At 37.8% G+C, this 27,911-nt stretch overlaps 1 protein-coding gene across 3 annotated transcripts in view; it reads left to right on the forward strand.

Moving 5' to 3' along the window:
* The window catches only part of LOC100759179 (contactin-1), a 285,961-nt gene that overhangs the window by 221,061 nt on the left and 36,989 nt on the right, over positions 1-27,911 (forward strand). For 2 of the 3 annotated variants that reach the window (XM_027396333.2, XM_027396334.2), the window contains exons 16-20: positions 9,076-9,234; positions 12,480-12,629; positions 18,268-18,338; positions 20,101-20,335; positions 24,573-24,676. In XM_027396333.2, the coding sequence (XP_027252134.1) occupies positions 9,076-9,234; positions 12,480-12,629; positions 18,268-18,338; positions 20,101-20,335; positions 24,573-24,676 (719 nt within the window). Of the gene's footprint in view, positions 1-2,046; positions 2,969-9,075; positions 9,235-12,479; positions 12,630-18,267; positions 18,339-20,100; positions 20,336-24,572; positions 24,677-27,911 lie in introns of those variants that run through there. The other variant, XM_027396336.2, reaches the window with a different exon arrangement.

A 27,911-nucleotide genomic window follows, 5' to 3' on the forward strand; every position in this document is an offset into this window, starting at 1 on the left:
GATAAACATGTAAAGGAGAGATCAGAGTCCCAATAGAGTGCAACTAAAGAGGCAGATTTTTTTCAAATATTTGGGCCAGAGAACTACACATTCACCTCAGATCCTTGGCTGACAGCCTGAGCCTTCCACTTGCTTGGCCAAGGAGATCTTGCCACAGAGAGAGACTAGAGGTGCTGTCTCATCAGCCTTGCAGGACTGAGACAGCAAAATGGCCCTTGCTGCCCACACTGGCTGCAAGGAGAACCAACTAGGCGCCATTCAGAAGCATTTGGACTCAACTCCACACTAAACCGCAGCTACACTGGCTAATAATAGCGAAACTGGCCCAGAAATTAAGCATTTCCCTTTCTTCTGAGAAGCAACTAATTCAGGTCAAGGAAATGCTATTGAATCCAGCTCTGCCCAGCGGTTCCTACTAAGGCTGAACTCTGGAAATGAGTATGGGTCTGGTCAGAATAAGCATAGGATGTAGAAAATGACTGGCTATTTAAAATTAGATCCTACAGTTCTACTTAATAGATTCTTTAAAACACAAGAAAAGATAACTTGCCCAACGACTTCTGTGATTTAAAATGCATTAATGTTGTGAAATTATATTTCTTAGTGTAGGGTGAATGAAAATGGCTTACTTTCTGTTTCTGTCTTTGAGAAACTGGTCAGATTTTGATGAACTGGAATTTTTCAATGTTCTGTGGTTAATCTGTGTGTACAACTCCCCTCCCCGAAGCATACCTCTCTGGCCCTGTCCCTGGTAAAATAAGTAGATCTCCCCTTGCTTCCTAGTTACACAAAGACTGGAGGACCCTTAAACAAAGTGATTACCTGTTTGCCAGTGTGGGAAGCTACAGTGGCAGGCGTAGTGCTTTGAATCTTCTAACTCTGTTAACTACTACTGGGATTAATTATATCATACTCTGGGGCAAGAAGGAACATGTCAAGGTTTGACAAATGAGTGTAAAATTTCTCTTGGTGTCTACAAATGCAGTCTGTTCCCAGCTGGTGTCCTCCACTTTCTCTCAAAGTGATTTTAGGATCCCACCAATGTGAAGTCCACTTTGGTGTTGGGCTTCCCCATTAGATAGGAACAGGAAGACATAGTTCTTAGACCTTTCTTTGGCATAGAGATTTTCCATTATGAGGATTTGCTGTACTTCATATTCTTATGGGTAATTGCAGATTACAGCGTAAATTCCAAGTCACTCTTTCCCAAGACATAAATCACTTCACTTGCTAATTGCCCAGTGCTTTCTGTCAGCAATCATCACACTGTAGCTCAGGACAGCCTGAAGTCATAAGAGGACATGTTCATTTCTCAAGTTACTTCTGGAGCACCATCCCAGTGTTCCACAGGGCACTGGAATTCACATGAGAGCAGCCATATTGCAGGGAAAACTTGAAATCTACCTAGTTTTTAGAAAATGCACCTAGTTTTAATATGTGTATTATTTTTGTTTAAACACTTGTCACTCAGTGATGGGAAGGCTAGGAACCTCAGCATCAGACAATCAGGTATTAGATATTCATTCCTTCCATTGAGAACAAGAGGCTTCAGGCTGCCCACTCAGTGAGTATCGGGTGCTAAAATTACAAAAGGGAATACTAATAAATTTTTTATGAATATTTTACTCTTAGAAGTTAAATTTAAAATCTTTATTTTCGTTTTTTTTTTGTAATTACAATTCTTCAGCACATTTCTGTGAGTAAGTAGACCTGGATTGGACACAATGAAATTTAAAGGGCAGGAGTCCCAGCTTGCTTTTCTTTTCCATTTCCTTCTGTTATCTTTCTTTTGGGGGGCTGTGGATGAAGTTTTGGCTTTTGCCAAGGAGTTGTAATACAACTCTTGTGCTTGCCAACTTCAGTTAGTGCTGAAGAGAAATGGAGGGTCACTGGACCAATGCCCATTGTGTCAGCTTCTCTCCTTTGGGCAAGCATCCTTGGTAAGTAGGTAGCTCATTAATCATGATTTGAACTGTCAAAGACACATGGCAAGCCCCAAATTGGGCATCTGGACATTCCCTTCAGCGTTAATCTTTCCTCTTGCAGGTAAAAAGAGAAAAGATGGAGAGAAAAACATGGTGGACCCCTTTCTCCCCGTCTGTGCCAGCCTGCCTCCAACTTGGTGATCTGGACACTCACCTGTTGTGTGAAAGCCCCACCCCCATCTAGAACTTAAAACATGCCAAACTAGATTTGACTAATTAACCCAACCTTGTAGCTTTTGCCATGCCTTTCTCCATCATAGTTTGTAGAGGATGGCTGTGACTTCTTAACATGCTTTGAAGTGAGAGGATTTCAAATCCTGGATTAGCTTCACTAACACCTGAAAACAATGCCTTATCATGCTAACCTAGGGCATCTTGGTATACTAGCCCAGTGAAAGTCCCTGTTTCCTATCCTGTTTTTCTTTGAGATTATCTATCTCAGAAGTAAGTGCATTACCATAAACCATTATGAAGAATTGTTGATATATAAAACAGGAGTGTGCGGCTACATGAACTGTTTAATTGATTGAAGCAGGTAATGAAGTGTTGTCCAATTCACCAGTCATTTTAATTGGAATGCAAGCTGGGTGGGACCACACTACCAGTGACTTTCTTATCTAACACTGCCTTTCATACTTTGGGGGAACAGTTAAAAAGCAGCTGTAAACAATAGGCCAGGGGTCCTGACCTTCAAGAGTTTCGGAGCAAAGTCTGGGTTTGGGAACTGAACTTGGACAGTGAATAGAGAAAGATTCGTAGGAAGATGGCTAAGTTTTCTAGAGCATGCTTTCAAGTTGAACTGTGATAACTGCTACCATAATCCTTCTTGGCCATCTCCTTCAGGAGGAAGGCTGTGGTTTGCATTGTGATTGGGCTGAAGTGAAGATTGAAACTGAAGTTGCAATTCTTCCTGTGACTGCTTATGTTTCTTCTGTTTTATTTGGAGATAAACATACTTAAAATTTTTTTTTCGAGACAGGGTTTCTCTGTGTAGCTTTGGACCCTATCCTGGCACTTGCTCTAGAGACCAGGATGGCCTCGAACTCACAGAGATACGCCTGCCTCTGCCTCCCGAGTGCTGGGATTAAAGGCTTGTGCCACCAATGCTTGGCTATACTTAAAATTCTTATTTTTTTTCCCCAGAAGTAATTTTACCCTTCTTAGACAATTTCATGTTTGGCAATGAGATATTATTTGGTTCTTTCATTTAGTGATTAGTGACCCCCAGCAACTTCATCTGTGGTTGGGAAAACTCAGGAACCAGTTGATGGATGTGTATATTACTCTTAAATAATAACATATGGGTAGTTACTTTGCAAATAATTTTCAAAGGACAAGGGTCTCTGGATTTCTTATATTCATCCTTTATATCTTGTAGTTGTGGTTGGCATAAAGAACTAGCTACATTAGTTTCTATTTTAGTAAATATTTAAAATTATTTTGAGGGGTTTCTTTGTGTGTGTGTGTGTATACATCATCATGGAAAGACATGTGAGTCACTACTTAGGACATTTTCTTATATAATCTGTATCTGAGGTGATACCTCCAAGACCAGACAAGAAAGTAAAGAATGAAAATTCAGAAAGACATCACATGATAAGAACGCATGAATGTTTGTGTTTAAACAAAAAAGGTTTCTTAGTTTTATTAACTTCCAATCTCATTCTAAGAAATTCTTTTTTTGTTTTTTTCTTAAATCAATGTCAGAGGATGTTTGCTATTTATCTCTGTTTTACACTGCTCAAACTTGAACTGTAGCATACACCAATTTGATTTTGTAGCTGAGCCATTATCCTAACAAATTTCCTGGCTTTAGCAGGCCTGCTGCAATGAAGGGTCTTTAATTTATTATTTGATAATGGAGGAACAATTGGCCAGCTAAAACTTACATATTTTTTCTTTGTTGACAAGTTTTATTTTGAGATTATTTTGATCAAATAAAGGGTGATGCTTCTCATAATTTTCGCTTCCTTATCCTCTTCAAACTTAATTTGATTGAATCACATTGGAAAAAATTAACAATGAATACAGAATATGTGTTAGGATGCCTTTTTTATTTTATTGCAAACTGACTACTTATCAGAAGAGAGAAAAATGACCACTTTGGAATCAGCAACATTTATTTAAAAAATATTCTATATGAAACAGACTCTTGAGAAATGTTTAATAGGCAGCATTGGAAAGCAGTTCATGTTGCAGACACATGAGCTTTCAAATTGACATCCCAGGATTTTGTCACATTGTGCTAGGAAGATTTGTAACCTATCATGACCATACTCTGTCTCTGACTGCCCAAGAGATTCTGTCTTTCTAAACCACAATTCTTTTACAAAATACACAGATACTGGCTGCAAGGAGCGCTGAGCAGTGGGCTCCCTCTTTGTCTACCAGTAGTCAATAATGTAGTAGGAAAAAGACTATGGTCCAAGACTAAACTAATGAAAGAAACTAGGGGTGTGACAAATGAGAATATCTGCCACCTCAGAAATACTGGACAATTCTATATTTCTTCACTGGTTAACAGAACTAAATCAAGCTTCAGTGGTCATTTGTGGATGCCCCAGTGCCTAGACATAACCCTGGGAAGGAGGCTGGTAGCTAGCTGTGCTTCATCCTATAAAGATGAAGGCTGATGGTCCAGAGAATGTTCTATCAACAATTTCCAAGGACACTAAAGCAGGAGAGAAAGAACATGTGGATGAGGAACAGAATGTGTGGAGCCAGTGGTACAACAGGAAGGGTAATATATGTCCATGACTCCATCTGAGCAGTACAGGAAGATACCCCTAACCAAGCAGAGGGCCTATCACAAGCCTGTCCTGGCATCATCTTGCTGAATCAGGAAACAGAGATCAGCCTGTCTGTAGAGATCTGACATGAGCTCAAAACTAGGCAATGTAGAACGTCCAGGAAAGGTTGTGAGGTGACTGAAGTAGAAGGATGAAAAGCAGAATACTTCCACCAACTTTATTCTCTTCTCCATCTCTTTCTCTCCCTTTTCCTTCCTCCCTTTGCTTTTTTCCTGCTGTTTCTATTTCCCCCAAGTATTTAATGGTGATAAGAAAAATTATTGCTAGAGCTAGTCATAAAAATATATCTGTTTGTCACCTACCATAAACATTTTATTAAATATAACATTTTCATTAATTAAGAATTTCACACATGCATACAATGTACTTTGATCCTATTTATCCCCTACTCCACCCCAAAGCCATCCTAAAGTCCCCAACCCCTCCTCCCAACTTCAGGACCTCGTTTTAATTTGTGAAGCCCATATACTCATGGGTGTGGAACCACCCACAGGAGTATTTCCCCAGGGACTACACCTTTGGGGAAAAGTAATTCACTCCCACCCCCCAGAAGAAATTACCTTTTAATATTGCCCAAGTAAATGCTGGAAACCATGAGCCTCTCCCACCTCAAGGTTGGGATGTAGACTGGTTTGATCATGTTGTGATTTTATGCAGGCCCCCAAGGCTGTTGTGAGTCCATGAGTGTATCTTATACATCTTTTGCCCTGGTCTTCTCTGACCTCTGTCTCTTACAGTGTTTCCAAACCTCTTCTGAGATTGCCTATGAGTCTTGGGGAAAGCCACCTTACATCTTTAGTAATTAAGAGAAAGAAACAAATTGAAGAATAAAATAATTCAAATTCCAAGGGCCCTACCAGATAATAAAATTTTATGTTTTATGATGATGTAACCTTGAGATGAAAATGTGCCCATAGAAATTATTGTATTCTGGATGAGGGAGTCCTAAGAAATGATGAATATATGGCAGAATGCTGAAAATGCGTGTAATAGCCATTTGCTAATATTCTTCCGGATATCAGACCTTCCCATAAGCAGTTATTTAGAGGACACAGTGATGAAAGAAAAGAAGGAAGGGAGAAGGGAAGGAAAGAGACCTGGAAGTCATAATTGTATGTAACCCCCATACCCCCATATCCCATTGACAAGGGACTCAGGAGAGGGCTCTGCTTTTTTGGTATCTTCTTTTGTTCTAGGGCACACAGTTCCTTTATCTTATTTTCTACCCCAGTACTGTCATTCTGGACAAGCAAAAACAAAAAACAACCAAGTAACATTAACATCATTGCTACAAACCCCTCTGTGGGAAGTGCAGCAGCCTGGCCTGGGGTCAGCTCAGGCCATCCAGAATTCCATGCTCCATGATAGCTGGATAGTCTGCATTTTCCTTCAAATCAAATACCTCAGAAAACACTTCAGTTTCTAGAGTCCCTGCTGCTTTAAGATCATAAATGAGCAGCTCTTGTTAGGAGTCATCACTGGTTACTGGAGCTGTGACTCCTAGAAAACTCTTTCAACAATAATGACAACTGATAATTTTCTAAGGATTTTTGGGACTAGGCCTGTCTAGAACCGAAGTCTTTAAGGTTGTTATTTTAGTCACAACAACAGTCCGATGATGAACTCATATTATTCCCATTTTATATATGAGGAAGCAAGAACTCAGTAATTTAAAATCCCTGACCGTGTTATATTAGCATGTGAATTTCAAGGGCATGCTTATTTTGAATTGTCAAATTCCAACTTTTTTAATATTATGATTTCCCCCTCTGAGTGAAATCTCTATGTTGCAGACAAATATAAGAAATAACTAGGTGAGAGGCTAGAGAGATAGCACAGCCATTAAATCCCAAGGCTCATAATAAAAGGTTATGAAGCAGAAACTCTATTTTATATTAGATGAAATATTGCAAAGTAATAATATCACATAAGATTTTGGGGTGCTGGCCACTCCTTTCATCTGCTCCCTCAGTTCCACTTCCTGGTAATACAGCATCTCAAGGTTAGTATGTGAATGAAGGGTATATTATGGATGACTCTAAGGACATCAGCTCTGATCAATTCATCCATATGGTCAACAATGGATCCTCAAAAGTCAGGCAAACACCAGAGATCAACATCACAAATAACAACCATATATTTGCTCAATAATGTTGATTTTCAGTCACTGAACAACTCAACAAAATTATGATGCACACAGTGTTCCTAACAAATATACTAACATATGCAACACCATCCAATCTTTGTGCAATATGGCTCACTCGAAACTCCCAAGAATTTCAGAGAAAAACAGCAGAGAAATGATGTGTATATGAGCAGGTAGAAGCTAAACTGAGAGTTTCTTCTTCAATTCCTTGTAACGTTGCTATACACTAATGCTCAGCCGAGTTTGGATGCATCATAGAAGCATATCTGTCTTTAAAAAATGGCTTCTCTTCTTTCGTCTTGCTTTTCTATTTTAATTCTCTGAAGTGCTATGATCAGTACTTGATTTTCCTCTAAGTCTCATTAACAAGCTGTCCTGTGTTTCAGTTTTGTTTTTACACATAAAAACACCTAAAACATGGTGTATTCTCTTTAAATAGCAAGTGTGCTGTATATTATGTACATGTCTGTATTTGATTGTGTAACATTGAATTTAAGCACACTCACAGATGATGAATTTTAAAGCTTGTTTGCCTTTATTGTGTTCATATGTATCCTTCTAAGGAATAAAATTTATTGCCAGCAACAGGGTGTGTCTTGTGTTTATTGACACACAAATACTTTCTTCTTTGAGATTGGCAAAGGTGTGAGATGTTGTCTATCTTCTGTAAACACAAATCACATATGTGGGGAAAGCCACCAAGGCTGCATACTCACTTGATAGAACATAAAGAAGGTATTTGCTGCAGGATAAAGACAGGCATAGTGTCTGTCATAGTACAACTCACTATGAAAAAAACTTCCTGCTCAATCAAATAATTGATTGCTGTATTTGATAGGAACAATTCAGTTAAAGATGCCTTTGTGGTACAGAGATAGTTAAATGGAGGCATTTTCTGAATATCTGCACTAAATGTCTCTTAACCAAAATTATTTTAACAGCAAGCAATGACTTCTAGATTATTACTTAAAATACCTCCTCCTGCCCTCAGTTTTAAGAAGAAAAAAATCATGACCTGAAATAGAAGATCCTTGAACACTACCATTTCCTGCATTTACTAGCATTTACTTCCCTCATTACTTTACTGGTCCATTTCAATTTTCCAAGTCTCAGAGCTGTGGAAACCCATAAAGTTATATCCATTTCAGCATTGTGTTGTCGGTTTGGAGAATAAATAGGTAGCATAGTTTCTGCAGAATGATTCACCCCTGGAAACCGATTTTAGCATTGTTTTATGTTCAGCAACCATGGGATCTTGTGTTCTAAGACTTGTCAACATCTAATGTGATGTTTTCAGAGCACTAGAGCATTCAGAGTCTCTTAGAGTGTTATCTTCAAAATTTCATTTAAGTAGAGCAATTGCTCTTAATGTAAATTATTTTCATTACTATAACTAATAGAAAATTTAATAGCCAAAAGATATATAAGATGATTCTCAGAAATCCAAGAATAATAGATTGAATACATTATCATTATGGTCAATGTTATGGCACGTAGGCTGCAGTAAGGTATTTATTCCACCTTGGGAGACAGATTGAAGCACTGGATCAAATATTCTTATATTCAAATTGAATTTGTGATTCATACATTCAATATGCATTAATTAAAGCTCAACACACTATAATTTGTATTGGCTTTGCTGAAGCCAACTGCACTTTTTGTGTCAAATAATTCCATTTGTATAATGAATAAAGTGTTGTTTTTTATTTTGTATATTTTAAAAGAAAGAATTACTCAGGGGCACAAGCATGCATATGGTGGTCAAAGCACAACTCCATGTGTCTGGGGGTCAGAGGACTACTTTTGGGAGTCAGTTCTCTTTTCTGCTATGTGGTCCTGGAGATTAAACTCAGGTCATATGGCTTGGTTGCAAATGCCTTTACATGCTATGATGGGCCACTGCTATTTTTAATAGTAACATTCGTTGCCTTCCTTATCAAGGGGACACATGAAATAATTAAGCACAAACACAGGATGTACTATCACTACTTACTGTCTACATTTGAAGGAAGAGCAACACCCAACACATATTGCATTGTTTAGAATAACTGCAAGAAGGCCCTTTGCATATTCTCATGTGTGTTTAATTCGCTCACTAAGACTCACGGATTTATCACCCTCGTTTTCATCCCAGGACCACCAGGCCCTCCAGGTGGCCTGAGAATAGAAGATATCAGAGCTACCTCTGTGGCACTGACATGGAGCCGTGGTTCAGACAATCACAGTCCTATCTCTAAATACACTATCCAGACCAAGACCATCCTCTCAGATGACTGGAAAGATGCAAAGACAGGTAAGGTTGTACATTTGATTAGTCTGTTCATATTTCCACATGATTTCCTGTTTTGCACTTCTAATTTTAATTTTTCCTGCTTCCAAGTCTTCCTAATGGCCCTATTCTCCAATCCTTCCCCAGACCACCCCCAGCTCCAGATGGATGGTCTTTTTTCTTTTATTACTATTGTTATATATACACATATAAATGCATAAATATATAAATACAAGCCACTAAGTTTGTTTAGTCTTGCTTGTATGTATATGATTTTAGGATTGAGCATTTATTTTGTATTGGATAACCAATCAGGAGACACCCCCTGGCTGAGGCTAATTCTTCCACTCTCAGCAATAATTAGTTGCTTGTAGTCCTTTGTCTAGGAGTGGGACTCATGATGTTTCCCCTTCCACATAGGCATGTCTATTGGTACTCTCATTTTTAAGGGCATGTTTAGGAAGCTAGCTGTTTCAGTAACATGGGTGAAGCAAAAAACTGCTTCCACCAACTTTATTCTCTTCTCCATCTCTTTCTCTCCCTTTTCCTTCCTTCCTTCCTTTACTTCTTTATCTACTGTTACTATTTCCCCAAATATTTCATGGTGGTAAGAAAAATTAACAACCTGACTTTTGCTTTTCATCCTTCTCCTCACAACCTTTCCTGGGTATTCTGCATTGCCTAGTTTTGAACTGATGTCACATCTCTACAGACAGGCTGATCTCTGTTTCCTGATCCAGCCAGATGATGCCAGGACAGGCTTGTGATAGACCCTCTATTTGGCCAGGGGTATCTTCCTGTACTACTCAGATGGAGTCATGGACATATTTACCCTTCATGTTATACCACTGGCTCCACACTTTCTGTTCCTCATCCACATGTTCTTTCTCTCCTGCTTTAGTGTCCTCAGAGGATACTCCAATAGAGGATGCTCTGAGCCATCACCCTTTATCCCTGTAGTATGTTTTAGATTGCAGTTATATATAATTATATATATATATATATAATCATATATATATTATATATAATTTTATAGGTTTTAAATACATTCCTTAATCATTCAGAAGCCAGATTTCACATATTATTTTCTGTTTGTGTATGTGGTATGTGTCAGTATGAAAAGATATATGTGCAGATACACACATGTGGAGACCAGAGTCATCCAAGGTGTCATTCCCCTGGAACATTCACTTCTTTGTTGTGATAGATTTTCACTGGGACCCCAGTCTGCTGATTAGTCTAGGGCGACTGATCATCTAGTTCCATGTACCTGCCTGTCTAAATCTCCCTAGATCTGCGATTCCAAGTACATGCTAGCAACCTGGTTTTGTATGTAGATGCTGGAGATCAAATTCAAGTTCTCATGTTACATGGTAGGTGTTTTACCAACTGAGCTATCTGCCTGTCTGGGTGCTATTTTCTTGGTATCTACTTACCGTTCACTCCTGGAGGAGGTCATATTTACCTCTGAGCCACAGCTTCCTATTGGAGTCTGCCTTCTTGTGGTAGAAGCTTCGGGGCTGTATCTTTCTACCTTTTTTTAATACTGGTTTTCAAAGCAAAGGTCCAAGTCCATATCTGGAATCCAACTTTTACCACCAAGAAACTCCAGTTAACCTTTGTGATCTATCGCCTCTACTCCTCCAAATATCCTTGGGAGTCAAGTAATATTTCTCTAGTAAAACTATGTGAACATATGGAAAGCCAGGGAATACTCTCAGTAGAAATCAGCAGACTTGACTCCCAGTGAAAGTCAGGTCCCCATGCATATTCCAAGCTTCCAAGCACTTTGTCAGCTGAGCTTTCTCCCTAGCTCTCCTCTTCCAGTTTCTTGTAGAAACAAGAAACATCTCCCATGTTTCTTGCCTATGACTGCATCCCTTCACTATCTACCTCCATGGTCATGTTGCCTCCTTTTTTTCTGTGATGTCTCTCCTCTATGTCTTTTACAAAGATACTTGTTGTTGCACTTAGGGCTTCATATACAGTTAGTGGTCTTATATCAAAAATCTCTAGCTAATTTGAGCCTCTTTTTAAAATTCTCTTCTGACACCTACACTGGTTCTGAAGTTAGACATGGACATATTCTTGGCTATCTTATCATTTAATATAAATAAGCCACCTTTCCATGGGCAACTCAGAGTTGATGAAATGAGTGACATAGGAAAGACCAGCCATCTCAATCAGAACCATATCAACCAGTTGTTCTCCCTTTCCTTGATGAAGTGCTTTTATTGCTCCAGACCTTTACTTTCCCTCTATCCATTATCTAGAATGAAAGTCCTTCTGTAGTGAACTGTGCACATAGGCTGATTTTATGTGAGAGAAAAACCCTGTAGAGTAAAACACAGAGAAGAGGAAGCCAAATTTTTAATCAGACAATCAAAAATACATGTTCAGTCTTTCAAACAAAGTTGTGGCAAGATGATAGGATGGTTGACAAAACTAGTATTCAAAACAAGAAGATTTGGCAGGGTGAAGCCTGAGCTAGCCCTGCAAGATAATTCAAAAGTGAAAACTGGACACCAGGCACCCCCTCCTCAAAGGCTTTGTGTTTATGATCTGCATAAACAGCTGACAGTTCCCCAAATCCTAATTCACAGGCAAGCCTAAAAGAACAAATTGTTCAACTAGTATACAGGTATTTACATGCACTTGTGTGTAGGCTAATTATTAAAAACACATAGATATAGAATTGTCTTGGTTATGTTTTTATCATATCTCAATTAAATAAGCAAGCTAAGATCATATCTTAATGATGATTTATAATCTGCCTTGAGTAGCCTGAATGCTGAGAACTAATTATAGCACACATAAGCTTATTTTTTGATGGTGTAAGTCTACAACACTTACAAGCAATATTATTCACAGTGTCATTTTTAATTTGAGCAGAAAATCATTTGCTGCCCATGGAACACACTAGTGGAAGTTCACCCAGTTTCTGCCTTAGAAAATCATCCTAATTTTTGCTCCAAGAGAATGGTTCTTTTCTACTCAAGGGGTAGCCTAGGGATTAGCAGCAAGGCTGGGACTGGGTGGTTGGCAGAGGTTCAGGGTTGCAGCCCCCACCTCAGGGTTTCTAGACAGGCAAATTGCGCACACATGTGTCACTTCTAGTTTTTTATCAGTGATTTTTTTGCTTACTGTCTTCAACTCAGCATCTGTCATTGATAGATGTTTTTATGTCAACGCATTATATATGTGCCATCTCTAGACACAAAAATGATTTAGTCAACTACTAATCTCTACTTTATGCTGATTTTATTTAGATCCCCCAATCATTGAAGGAAACATGGAGGCAGCAAAAGCAGTGGATTTGATCCCATGGATGGAGTATGAATTTCGAGTGGTAGCAACCAATACTTTAGGTACAGGAGAACCCAGCATACCCTCAAACAGGATCAAAACAGATGGTGCTGGTATGTGCAAGAACCTTTGTAAACTTCATAAGGTTACAATGCAATACCTCTTTAATACATACTAGAATGCATTTGTAAATATTCCCTGTAATCAGTGGTTCATCTAAAAATGTATGTGTATCCCAAAACAACAAAATAACTACTAAAATATTAACATAGGAGTTATATTAATTGTATAAAAGACTATAAATTTCATATTTTCTCAACATATATATTCTACCAGAAACTAATCAAATGAAGTTTGTAAGTAGAATATGTATCTTAACTAGAAGAATTGGGTTAAACAGGTTCAATGACTTGGGAGCGTCATTGCTTTTGTGTACTACAGAAATATTTACAGCTGAATGTCCATGTGACTGTCACATATGGGCAGGGTTAGAGGGTAAACAAGGTCTGGAGACAAGGGAAATAGTAGAGGTTTGTGGGATCATGGCACTGAGGAGTCACAACATACAGGGTATTTTTTCTTAACTTCAGGTATCATTCTAACCAGGTTCTCATAACAGCTAAACCAATTCTGATTTATGTTTTTTATGCTCGATACCAATTCCACTTAAACACTCTTTATTTTGATAAATAACCCACTCTTTCTTTACCCCATGTTCCCAAGATAAAGTGGTATTCTGATTCTAATGATAGTTCTTTTTGTTAATCCCTGTCTGCCAAAAAAAAAAAAAAAAGAAGAAAAGAAAAAAATGTTTTAGGGTGAATTCATTTATTTTAACTTTCTTGCCAAAAATCAGGGCTTTATTTGAGTTAAAGATTTTAAAAAGATGATTGACTGCCATTAAAGTTCTGTTGTGGTCTGTTAACGTCACTTGCCCATATTTTTGGCTGCCCCAGTTTCTTGGCCCGGTTTCCAAATAGAACGTTAAGTTTTAATATCATGGGGATGGCCACCATGAACTACCTTATAGAGTTCTGTGTGGTTTTATGCAGCTTCTCAGATAAGCATGATTGTGACACAGGGAAGAAAATATCATTAAAATCCCTGGTTTGTTTCTGAGGGCTTGTTAATGGGTGGGAGAGTTTCAGATAGTTGACTTTAAGTTAAGGACGTTACTTGGAACTTCCAAGGTTCAAATTCAGATGTCTCTTCCAGTTTACTGGGCTATCTCTTCAAGATAGCTTTTCAAACAGGACTCTGAAGACTCATCTACTTTATGAACTTGGATTAGAATCCTAATTGAAGCTTGAATTTCTTCCTCAAATATGAAGGCAGATGTCACCAGAATTTTTTTTGTTTTAGTATATTTTCCTACAAAATGACCTGGAATGTTCTGTTTTCTCTACATCACAGAAATTTCATTACGAGGAAGATGTAATCTGGGTTGACACAGACACCACATAGCCAGGTCTTGGGTTTGTTTATTTATTGCTCTCTCAGATGCCACCTCTGTCGAAATGGTGGCTTCTGTGTGATGATTTACCCTTTCTTGAAAAACAAAGAAAAACAAATGGAGCGTGATGTGACTGGTGGTTTTGACCACAGAATTCCATACTAAGAAATCAAACTTGATTTGTTTGAACAAGCTTTCATTTCAGAATAAAATTTCAGGAAAATTCCAAGTGTTTAAGTTGGATTAGGTAAATATTCCATTTGTAACATCATACCTTTTTAGGCTACTTTTTCCTCTTTGAGTTGAATTCACTTTCTATAGTGTGAACAGTGTCTTTTTTGAACACCAGTTTTCTTAGTGAATATTGTCGACAGAGTAGAAGGCAATCTTGGTCATTGCTCATCCACAGGGCCTCCTCCCTTTTTCTTAGGCATTTTTCTGTAAATGACATTTTTATTTTTATCTCAGATAATATAGTTTAAAAGTGCTCACTACCTAGATATAATTACTCTGAGGTCTAAAGTAGTTTTTATATCTCATAGTAGAAGTGATGCATTTTCAAATATCAGAGTGAGTTTATTTTATATTACAATCTACAAAAATAATTTATATCTAATGATACATCTAGAAGTCATGTATTTAATACTTCAACTACACATAGCTAGAGTTTTCTGTCTTAGTGTCCTGTCCCTTCATGCCAGGAAAAGCCATGTCAAGGACACATGGGACCTAAATTTGTAAGAAGGGTGTTAGTTCCAACCAATTTCTTTTTTAAAATCAACTTTTACAAGTCTTCCCCTTCATTATTTTTACTTAAGTGATATTGCATTAAGGAATTAATTATTTCTCTGATATTCTTATAACTTCCTATAAATGCCATCAGAGCCCAACAGGGAACACAGCAATGACATGCTATCTCATTCCCAGTCCAAGATCCTGTCCAGGAACAATGTTTGCTCTGCTTCACTTAGTTTGTAAAAATAAATAAATAAATCCCAGCACTCTACAACACATACCAGGCCAGCAACAGAAGATAATTTAGTCTTTCCTTGACCAGCTTTAATGGCTGCCATAGTTATCTGTGTATTCTCAGATATATTGCTCGCTCTCTAATTGCATTGCTTCACCTAATTCTTACAATAACATTGCCAAATCAGTACTATCACTGCTGATATTCTCTTCAATAAGGCATTCTTATTTAGACTAACATTTCTTGACCCTTTAACCCTCCTGCCTCAGCCTCCTGAGTCTAATGGTTATAGGCGTGTGTCACTATGCCTGTGTCATTCTTCCAGATTTTGCAAATGAGTAGGGTAAGTTTATACCTGGCCAATGGGAGACAACATCCAAATTTCGATCATTCTAGTTCATACCCCTTTTCTGAAGATAGTGTATAGTGGTGAACTGTAGGCCATTGGTCTGATGAAACCCTGGCATCATTGCTTCAGAACTCTGTGACTCAGTACATAGCACTCTTAGATTCAGCTAAATATATTATAAGATGGCTATTTCCATATGAAGAAATAGAAGACATGTTTATAATTTAAGAAATAATATTTTGATTAAAAATGATAACAAAAGCATCCCATTTGCTGTGCATCATCCTGGGACATCCCCTCATCAAAATCTCCGCAAGTGAAGGAACATTAATTTTGGCAGCTTTTGTACATATTTGCAAGTTCAAGTCAATTTAATGAGCAAAAATAACATCACAATCAAGAATGGGCTAATAATACAATCACATGCCATTCAAAATTGTGCATTAATAATATAATTATATTGTAATCTCAAAAGTAAAAAAAACTGTTAAAAACAATCTATTCATTGATAATAGAACATTAAATGTCAGTCTTTGATTTTATAGACTGACATATAAAAATCAATGTCTTAGTTTTTTAAAAAATCATAATGAAATTTTGATGTAAATTGAAATTTTGATGTTTACCTTTTTGTGTTAAGATGAGTATACATGATAAAGCACCAATTAGCCAAAATAACTTGTCAGCATATTTTGTATCAAAGTTAAGCTTTAGAAAATACATGATCTTCATATTCAGAATTTCTTACATGCCAGTTTTTATATTGTCAAATAAAGCCCAAAGAGTTACTTACTGGAGATTATTTAAGAATTAAAATATAAAGGGAAAATTGGAAACATTAGGTTCTTTCCCTGAAAAAAACAACCATGATATTGAATTGATTTCCAAGCTGTTTTGGATCTATAATCTAAAACATGGTGGCCCTTTTACAAATAGAAATAAATTACTCTTTATCCAAAATGCTGGCAAAAGCATGCTTTAAAACATCTTAGTTTACAATTATAAATTTTGTTTATTCACTATTAATAATTTATTATTTTTAAATGTTAGTGCAAGTTTGTTTTGATAATTTATGATGTAAAGAACACCAAGTTCGTTCCCTGGTAAGTGCCTGGAGCCTGAAGCAATGACTGCTAATGTTTACCAAGATTTACTTCCCTGAGTCCCAGTATTCTGTGGGAAGTCTTCCTTCTGTGGGAAGTCTTCCTCCTTGAGCATGGCTGAGCAGAGAGTGCCAACTGCTGGGTTTTCTGACTCAATTTAGACATATTATGTGCCATTCCCTCTGTGAAAAATTGTTTCTACCCTATGGAAGCTAAAAATAATCAATAAGTCAACAATCTAGGCAAAACAGCACAATATTCTATCAAGAAACACAGTTCTTAGCCCGGTGGTTTTCTTGTTTTGAGTTTAACAGCATGGGCAGAATGAACTATCTTTAAAAAGAAAATGACTTTGAATTCCTTACTTGAAGCATGCTAGAGAGTAATTAATTTATCACAAAATAGAAGATGTTTAATCTAATATAAACAGTCTATTTTTAACTGTTACAACTTAAAAGGTTTAAATTGCCTATATTGAAAAGTATTACAAGGAAATGACTTGGCAAATACACTTGCCCTGAGAAGAGGAATATTTGGTTCTACACATTTTTATAACAGTTTATTTAAGTTTACTTTGAAATTATTTCCCCAAGATAACTCTACTTGTATGTAGAGTAAAACAATATCTGATTTATTGATTTTAGCAAGAGATGTTGGCTAGTTTTTCCATAGGAAAATGAGTTCTAAATTTACAATATTAGTTATGGGGCTAAGAGCATTTGCAGTTTTAACAGCGTGGCCTGCTGTATGTATGTCTGCATGTATATATATGGGGGGCTGAGTGTGTGTGTATGTGTGTGTATGTATGTATGTATGTATGTATGTATGTATGTATGTATGTATGTATTCACCTCTGGACACCCTTGTGTAACCAATTTTGCTCTCTAGTATATAAGTGGTGAGAGCTGAATAGTAAATTAGTCTCTTGGCTTTCATATTAATCTCTTCATGTGGAAAGGATATCGCATAACTTGAAGGACAGAAGGAGAAAGACGCATATTTGTTTTGATGCCGCTGAAGTACATATCTCATCAAGGAAGGTTTAAAATGTTTCATTGAGTCACATCTCTTTGTTAGACTGATAATCCCTGAGTGTTACCTTCCTAGGTACATTTTGAGATGAATGTGGCTAGGTACCTGTTGTGAAGAGGTTTAGTTCTGGAAGCACCGACACTTCATCTCCTTAGGGTGTGAACAGATTTGGGGTGACAGTTTACATGGAGCCAATGCATTTGTGGAGCACTGAACTTGGCTCACATGGCTGGGAATGCAGGGACAGGCACCTCTAGTTAGAAGCCAAGTCCATGTATTCAGAAAGAAGCAGTGCCTACCCTGAAAGGATTGCAAGGAGAGACAAAAACTAAAAAAGACACTGGGCTGTGCAGACAGAAGCAATGTGACTTTTAAAAGAATGAGAAAGAGTGACTTATGGGGCTAAAAGAGGAAACATGGTGAATTGCTAAAATTTTATTCTGAGGTCAACTACAAACCAGCTGTGTGTGAGTTCTTCCATGCACAATCTGTGAGTGAGTTCTTCCATGCAAATGTGTGCAACTCCTTCCATGTAAAAATGTGTGTGAGTTCTTCCATGTCCATCAGTGACAGGAGAGTTGTGCTATCCAGGGGATTAAGGAAAAGTAAATAACAGTTCTCCAGTTTAGAAACTACATGGTGCCATCTCCAATAGACACAGAGACCCAAGGATGATGGGAAAGTATGGATATACACCTCTGTTTGTGTGGCTGAGTGGCTCCTGCTGCTGCTGGCTGTTCTCAGTGGATAAAGAATGCATGATTTCTGTGGTAAATAAGTGCTATATTGTCAGAAAAAAACATTGTTAGCTTCTATTTACTTGTTGTAAATTTACTTGTTTCAGCACCAAATGTGGCTCCCTCAGATGTAGGAGGTGGGGGTGGAAGCAACAGAGAGCTGACAATAACATGGGCGGTAAGTATTAACAGACTAGATGGAGATGATGGAGTAGCTAGTTTTAATTGCAAACCCATTTTTATTAAAAATAAATTGAAAATAAAAGGGAATACTCAATGCATGCAAAAGAATAATTACCCCCCCATAAATGCACATCAGATTTCATCTGTCTTCCTGTGCTTAGCAAGCAGTTCCTGTGCCAAACAAGACACTGGCGGCTCAGGGATATGTTGCCCTAGAAAACACCCAACTATTTGATCCCACAGGGATTGTGAGCACATGATACCCACTAACCTATTATAAGTCGTGTAACCTTTTGCCTGGAGATGTACACAATAAAGATTATGTTCACAAATGGCATCAAATCCATTTCTAAACAGAAGAGTGGAACTCACTCAAATATGACTTCAGTCACTAATATAATCCATCTTAATCTGTTTAAGTAGTCATCCAAAGGGTTTGACACTAAGAGCTAAACATTTTGTTCAGCTTTTGTGACTCAAAGGAAAATTATGTCAGACTCTAAGTTGGCAGAGCAGGAGCTATAGAGACAGAGGAAGGTATGACAGCCACCAATTGTCTGAGCTAGACTTCTGGCACCTATACATACATACTCTGCACAACCCACTCATTCTGTATTTTTAGTATTTGACTGTTGAAAATAATAAAGAGTCACAACAAGGTATCAATGATGGCAAGAAAATTGTCAGGCTTTATTTTTATTTCTTTAATGAATTAAACTGATTTATCCAAGAAATGGATAGATAGTAGAAAGTGACATAATTCTGCTATATGGCCCTTTACTTCACCTCTTCCTCAAGTGAGATTTAGGAAAAAAAATTTTTTTTGCTAGTTTAGTGTGTGTGTGTGTGTGTGTGTGTGTGTGTGTGTGTGTGTGTGTGTGTGTTAGAGTCAATATTGTATTCCAAAGTGCAAACATTTATAAAAATTAAGACCTTCAGAAGTACAAATAGAAGGTATTAGAACTTCCTTTAACTCAGGGCTGTCTGTACCATCACACACCTCCTGAGAAACCCTGAATAAGTTCCAGGAAGTGAAGCATGGCTGCAGTGTTGAGTAAGCAGATGCCAACAGCCAGCATCTTGCACATGGGAGTAGTACAGACCGCTCTTCCTCCCAGGCACCTGCACTCCTACTCCTCCTAAAAATCAATTTCTGGTGATAACTGAGATATTCAAAAATCTGTATTCATATTATGGCCTTTAAATTCTGCAGTTTAGTCATTCATCCTCTATCCTTCCAGCCCTGCTCTAGGTTCTAAGGATGAAAATGAGAGAAAATTCATGAAACTCCTGTCTTTGTACAACTTATTTTGCAGGCGTTGAGTAGCAGTAGATAAAGAACTTAAATGTGGACAATTGACCACAGAAATATGAAAGGGGAAAGGAAAGAAAGCCTGGAGGTGGCATATGGGACACTGTAGATTCGTTGATTGGCAGATTCCATGGGCTGAGAAAACACTGTATGGGACATAGTAGTTCTCCCACAGGGAGGGAGGGAAGAATTAATTGGGAGTGGGTGGGGTGGGGTTTGCAGGCACACATGTGTTCAGAGAGCAGGAAGGACACCATTCCAGTAATGGCATCATCTCATGGATGAATATATTTGGGTGCTGTGGCATCTTCACAACTATCAATAATTTATGAAATATGTATCTTTTTTTACCTAGCACATGCTTCTCTGTGTGATTGCATCCTAATAAGACCCTTCCCTATTAAACTATATCACAAAGCTATTTGTTGTTTGAATTTTTCTTTAGCCTTTGTCAAGAGAATACCATTATGGTAACAATTTTGGTTACATAGTGGCCTTTAAGCCATTTGATGGAGAAGAATGGAAGAAAGTGACAGTTACTAACCCAGACACTGGTCGCTATGTCCACAAAGATGAAACCATGACCCCTTCCACTGCTTTTCAAGTAAAAGTGAAGGCATTCAACAATAAAGGAGATGGGCCCTATAGCCTCATTGCTGTCATCAACTCAGCACAAGACGGTAGGTGAATGAGAGACATGCCTGGCATCATGGGGGTTGAAAACTGTATTTTTTAGTAGGATATATTATGTTTTCCTTCAGGAATTGTATGCTAAGATCTTCTTATATTAGTGTGTACTTGGTAAGCAAGTGCTCTCTTAAGCCAGTGCTGTCTTAAATGTCAGCCTCTCCATGCAAATAACAAAAGTGTTGCTAAAAAATGTTTTAAGTCCTCATTCTTCTGATTCTATCTTTGTAAATAAGGAAATAGCTCTTAAAACTGTTGGCGGATGAAACCCAGTCCTAGTCTCATGATTATAATTTTGAGGCCTGAATTCTCCATACTTGGAAAACTACATGAGGTCTATGTTTTTCTGTGTGTTTTGAAAAAATATATTTTGTTATTTTGTGTATGTGGATATTTTGCCTACACATAGTGGCCTTCAGATTCCCTGGAAATGTAGTTACACATGGTTGTGAGCCATCATGTGGGAGTCAAACCTGGGTCCTCTGGAAGGCCATGGAGTGCTCATTATTACTGAGCCATCTCTCCAGCCCAGGTGTCTATGTAGTTTCAAACTCCATTACAAGACCCTGAATTGGTTCATACCAAGTGTTGAGCCCTAAAAATCATATACATACAAGTAACAATAAAAAACCTCAGCAGGTTATATTAATATAGCTCACCAACAATGAAAACTTCATAACAGCAATTAAGGAAGTAGAAATCACGAATTTGAGAGAGAACAAGGGGGTACATGTGAATGGTTGAGGGAAAAAGAAAAATGATGTAACTTAAAATTTTTATTAGTTAAAAAATGTAGTATATGTTGTATTTGTAAATTTGTCTGGAATTTTAACTCAAATTTTGTCTAATAGCAGCATTTATGTATATTTTGTTAATAAAATTAAATATTACAATGTGTGTGTGCATGTGTACGTGAATGTGTGTGTGTGTGTGTGTGTGTGTGTGTGTGTGTGTGTGTGTGTGTGGTGCACCTGAGGGCATATGTGCGGGCCTATTGGTTTGTATATGTAAAGGTCATGGGGAAACTTCTGGTATTGTTCCTCTGGTAACATCCACCTTGAATTTTGTTTTTTTTGATTTTTCCTTTTGAGACAGCGGCTACCTGCTCTGAATACTACAGGTTGGCTGGGCTGGCTGGCCAAGAGCCCCAGGAATCTGCCTGTCTTTGCCTTCCAGCTAGGAGTCACAAGCATTTACCACAACACTTAGCATTTTGCTTTTTTCCATGCAGTCTGGGGCTAAACTAGGATTCTCGTGCTTGAAGGGCAAGCTCTTAACAGATAACTGAGCTACCTCCCCTAGCCAGTTGAAATTTTCCTTTAAAAGATAAAAACTGTCCCTGGGAGGCCTGTTCTTTTCTGAAGGGAGACAGAGAAGTAGATCTGGGGGAGGAGGGAGGGATGGAGAGGGACTGGAGAAGAGGAGGGTGGGAAAATATGATGGGGATGTAATATATGAGAGAAGGAAGAATAAATTAATTAAAAGAAGAGAGAGACATTTGAGGATAGGGCATCAACACTATCGTGACTTTTTGTTTTCTGGGAATATTCAGTAAACAAAGCATGCTTGTCCAGGACTCTACATAAATGCAAACAGAGCACAGTTTAAGGTTGGTTTCTGTGATTCCCATGTAAACTGTGAAGCTCTTTACTACACATATTTCTGTTTAAAAAATGTGAGACAGAGCTGGAGAAGGCACAGGTGGCAAAAGCACTTACTGTGCAAGCATGGATTCCAGTGAGGCCCTATAGTGTGTCTGTGACCTCAGTGCTGGGAAGGTAGCGACAACAGGATCCAGGATGCTCACAGCAAGGCTAGCTAAATAAGCAGGCTCCTGGTCCACTGAGCCTGTCTGAAAAAGGTGGAGAAGCAGTTAAGTAATATATCTGAGCATAATCTTATCTACACATGCTCCCACATACATGTATGCACCTACCTGTGCGTACAACACAAGAGATATGATACAGCCAGGAAGAGGGCTTTCTTGCCCACGGGCTTCCTAGAAGGACCAGAGTTCAGATCTCCAGCACCCTTGTAAGAAAAAGATGTATTGGTGGTGCCTGCTTTATAATTCCAGTGCTAAGACACTTTGATGAACAGCTACTCCAGTCTAATCAGTGTGCTTCATGCACAGTGAGAGACCCTGTCCCAAAAATAAGGTTGGAAAATATAGGGGAAGACATCTGCCGTTGACATCTGGCTTCTACACACACACACACACACACACACACACACACACACACACACACACACACACACACACGTAAAAGATAAGACATCCCTATTATGTCTCTAATTCATATGTATTCTGGGAGAAATAGATGGATAGAAAGGAAAATGAAAAGATTTCATGCTTTGTGTCCTAATGCAAAAACTCTTGACTAGGTTTCTCTTGGTGCACACAGGAGTCACCCAAAAGGAAGAATCAAAAAACTAAAGTATTGCACAGTTCTCTTTTGTCCTTTTAGAGAAAGTAATGCAATATTCTAGCCTGGCTGATTTACATGTTGTTTTGTTGTTTTGAGACAAGGTCTCATTTAGTATGCAACCCAGGCTGGCCTTAAACTCTCAGAAATTCTTCTGCCTCAGCCTTCTGAAATCACAAGTGTGTACAACCAGCCTGGCAATATATTACTCAAAAATAAATGGAGAGCTGTTTCTTAGAGCTGTTTCTTAGAAGTCATTAGGAATTTTTAACATACATTCCTTAGTAGTTTCCATATTTCTAAAAACTGTAATGTATTTCAAATTATCCTATAATATCTTTAAAACAAGCATGTTATTTTACATATAAATATTTCATTAAAACACAGACATAAAAGCTGAGTAATTTCTCAACTAAGCAAACTAAATACCTCCAGAGAATAAAAGGTTAAAAAAAATCATTTAAATTCAAAACCAGCCAGTAAGCACCCCAAATGGCATATTTTATTTCCTTTGTGTGTTGTCAGCTGGAGACTGAAAACAGGACTTGATCTCACAGAGAAAATACAAGTTAGAATTATTTCAATTATCTTTCCATCCAGTATCCATGTTGCTCTACTGCTTTGTTTGATGCTAAAGTCGGTGTTTAGGCACCAGCCACACTTCTCCTATATTCAGTCACAGATGTTTATATTTAGTCATATTTCTTTCTTGACTACTTCTCATAAAACCTGCATGTGTTGCAACTTGTGTAGGTTGTCAGTCTTCTTCTGCTAAGACATCAGTCATGTGCTACTTGTTTACTTTGACTGGGATGGGTAGCTGCTCACATGTAGGATATTTCTTAAATAGGATATGTCTTCGTAATGAAAGAAAATAAAAATTGCTGACCCCTGCTTCAAGGATTTCGTGGTTCTTTGAGTAAATGTCAACAGGGATGTAATTTAGTTTTTTTGTTTTGTTTTGAGAGGAAGAAGTCTTTGATAGATATTTGACCGGATGCCCAGTTGAAAGATTAGGCATGGAAAAGCTCTCCAGAAACTAAGAAACGGGAATGTTACAACTTGTTTCAAGGATCTTGAACTGTTTTATAATCTTAGCTTGAACATGAGAGGAAAATTTTATTAATAGTTATCTGTACTGGCAATTTATATAGATGGCAATAAGAAAATTAATTTTCATGAATGTCTGTTTATACAAAATACCAATTTCCCCATTTTTGGCAAGTAAAACTATTGAACTATGTAATTAAATTTAATTTGTATAAAAAGGCTATATGGAACATACCAGTTGGGAGTGTTTTTAAAATTACAATGACTAGTTTATGGACATCCTGAGACCCCCGTAGTTTCCTGTTTTGTTAAAGTGCATGTGTGTGAGAGTGTATGTCTATGTATGTGTGTGGTATATGTTTGTGTGCATATGTGCACAGGTTTGTGTGTGATATGAGTGCATGTGTATGTGTCTGTGTGTGGTGTGAGTGCACATGTGTACAAGTGTGTTTGTGTGTCTGTGTGTACTGTGTCTGTGTGTGGTATGTGTGTGTGTCTGTGTGTGAGGGCATGTACACCTGTATTTGTGTGTCAACATCAATGTGTGTGAATATGCACACTGACCAAAGTTAAAATAAAAACAATAGAGACAAATAATTAGAAAGATTATTAAAACTATTTACTAGATACATTATAGTTCTTTTTCGTCCCTATACAAAAGAACTTTATTTGAACTTTTGTGTAAGCTTCAAGAGCTATTTGAATTGTTTATGTAAACTTCTGGCCGAAAAGTAACAGTCTTGTGCAATTTTAGCTCCCAGTGAAGCCCCCACAGAAGTAGGGGTGAAAGTGCTATCCTCGTCTGAGATATCTGTTCATTGGAAGCATGTTCTAGAGAAAATTGTGGAAAGCTATCAGGTGAGTTAAGTTTTTAACTTCTACATGGAAGCTTTAAGGAGTAATAGAGAGATATTACCATGATCAGATCATTGCACATCATATATTTATTGAACATCATTGACCCAATAAACACATACAGATATTATATCTCATTTAAAAATTGAGTAACAACCTGGTGTGATGGCACCCTTTAATCCTAGCACTTGGAAGGCAGAGACAGATCTCTGAGTTTGAAGACAGCCTGATATATAGAGTAAGTTCCAGGATAGCCAGGGCTACACAGGAAAACCCCCTGTCTTGAAAAAAACAAACAATAAGCAATAACAACAAAACAAATTGACCAACACTGAAGTTTCTACATGGCTTCTCTAGGAGGGAACATAGAGACCTCTGTGGACACAATGATTAGGCTAAAATAAAAACTTATATAGTAACACTCATCCTGTCTCCCTCGCTGCAGGTCAATCCCAATGCTTCCATGTACTGGCCAAGCACTCTACCATTGTGCCATACCCAAACCTTATAAGCCATATTCTTGTAAGATATACAGCATCATAAAATGATTGCAACCCTCAAGATTCTAGAAAACATTTTGTTAATTCCTATCAGAATTTTAAAAGTACTATCTTCTTTTATTTACTAATTCCAGTTATAACTGCTAAATTAAATGAACATTATAAATATACTAAATATATGCCTCATAATATTCATGAAAGACATTTGCCTCTTTCCTGATTAGCAAGGAAATGAACAGTCTCCAGCCATTCTAATATTATCACCTAGCTCAGGGGCCAGGTGACCACACATAGACTGGATCTCTCTAAGTAACTGTAGGGTGAACCCTCTGAAACCATGAGCCAAGATAACGCAGGCCTTGAATTGTTACTGTCGTATATTTCATCAACAAATTCAGCTGAGAACAGTTCTATGAACATGGTCGACATTCATCAGGTATTCTTGAGTATTAGTTAACTGTATTAGTTAACCTTTCTCATGACATTGACAAAATGCCAGGCAAAGGCTGCTTAAAGAAGGGTAGTGGTCTGTAACTCCAGTTCCAGGGGATCTGGTGCCCTCTGCTAACCTCTATTGTGACTAAGCATGCAAATGGTACAAATACACTTCTGAGGGCAAAGCATGCATACACATAAAACAAAAATTTTAAAAAGAACATGTTACAGAATTATATAGTACGTTTGTCATACATATTTCAACCAACATGGTAGAAGAGGAGGAAAGCTATGCGGTGATGCCAATCATTCAGACGAAAATCAGAATATAAGCTTTTTGATTGAGAAGTTTATCTCAATCAAGTATTCACAAAGGGCAAAAAGTAATTTTTGACAAATAAGGATTTCTCAGAAGATAGCTTGAAGAGAGCAGAGCATGTGCCCTCTTATGGATTAGTCTTCCAGATATCTGGCTCTTTGGAGCATGATAATATATAAAGTTATGAACTATGCTATAGAGCACACATGGCTCCATATATACCATCTCTATCACGAAGCAAGTTGGGGTGGGGGAAGCACACTGACTTTCCCAGTTTCCTCATCTCTAAAATTGAGGAAGTCACACTTGTCTCATCAGATCATGACACCCTGTTCTGTGTCATGGACATTTAGAGGTGATTGTTATGATGTTGATGGTGGTGGTGGTGATGGTGATTAGGAGGACAAAGAGGAATAGGAAGAAAAGGAGGAGAATACCTATAGATACAAGGATGAAAGCATTTATTGAGTTCTCCATTAAACACACAATAAAGTTCATTCTATTGAATTTGCATACCACATGTCTGATTGATAATTTCCACAGCCAGGTTTTAATCTGGCCCTTGTCTGTCCTGAGAACAGATGGTTTACAAAGCTTGAAGTAAGTCTGAGAAGGAATCTTTCTAATTTTTCTTTCTTAAAAAGCCTTTTAGCTTCTCACTCAGAACCTTAGCTGTCATAGAGACAAGCACAGAAGCTTAAAGGAGAGAAGGTAGTACTATTTATTTCTCTTGTAAGAAAAAATTCCTGTGAGTATATGGGGTGAGGTAGACTGACTATGATATGATTATTGTTTTGATTTTAAAATATGTGAGAAGCCAGTGTAACATACATGGTTATGAAAAACAGTCCCTTTTCTTCCCTAAAATATATGATGAATCTGAGTTATAAAGCTACAGATGCAAAAGCATCATATTAAAAATGTGAAATAAAATACAGTGGTAAGGAAATCCTACATTTCGCATGCTTAGGCCCAATTCAAGGTTAAATTCTCGATATATCAAATAAGTACTACAGGCAGTGGAGTCTAAAAATGTGTGTGTGTGTGTGTGTGTGTGTGTGTGTGTGTGTGTGTGTGTGTGTGTGGTTTTTAAAATATGTTTTGGAAAATTTAAAGTCACTCCCCCTCTTCTTGATGAAACAGTCCCTACTTCTAGTCTTAACCTATGATTTTCCTGTGATGTGAGTGATCCCTGAAGTTCTACTTATCAGCGATGTTTTATCAACATCGAGCTCCTACTCAGGCGTCCACAAAAGACTAACTTTGTTCACTCAGTGGAAGAACATTTGCTGAAATAATTTAATGAAAATAAGCCAAATAGGCTTTGATTGCAAAACTCTTATGAGCTAGGTTGTTATGAATACAGTCATCATAGAGGATTTATAATGCAGGGCCACGGGATGTTACAGGGAAAACTGTCAGCTGAGCATGTACCAATCTTAAGGGAGGGCTCAGCTGTCTTCCTTTGGTGAAGGTGCCTGTCTTAGGATCTCTGACACAAAGGTAGGGGGAAAGGTGCTCTTTCATTATTTTTTGTTAACTTATTTTAACATTGCTCTAGGGAATGGTTGGGAAGAAATGACTAAGTTATTGTTAGATAGAGGGGTGTTCTATGTTAATGGCAGGTACTGTGGACACCCAGAAGTCCACCCTAGAGACTTTTAAACTTGGTGTCTGTGGCCCAGAATGGCTCTGCTTTGGAGAGAAGGTCAGTCATTCCTTCACTCTTCACTCTGATTAATAACACCCCATAGGCACTACCTTAAACCCACTTCCAGCACCTATTGAGCAAGTTTCACACTGAACAAGCTGAATGCAGACACATTGCTGTTGGTAGGAGCAGAGAGACATGCTGTCTGGCATTCACTAAAAGCTGTCTGCATCATACTTGGAATAGGTTGATGTCTTCTCCAAAGACTAGAATAAAAAAATAATTTTTTATTTTTATCTTCTGAGTATGAGTGTTTTGGCTGCATGTATTCAA

This window comes from Cricetulus griseus, chromosome 2 (assembly GCF_003668045.3).
Source record: "Cricetulus griseus strain 17A/GY chromosome 2, alternate assembly CriGri-PICRH-1.0, whole genome shotgun sequence".
NCBI classification, from domain to species: Eukaryota; Metazoa; Chordata; class Mammalia; order Rodentia; family Cricetidae; genus Cricetulus; species Cricetulus griseus.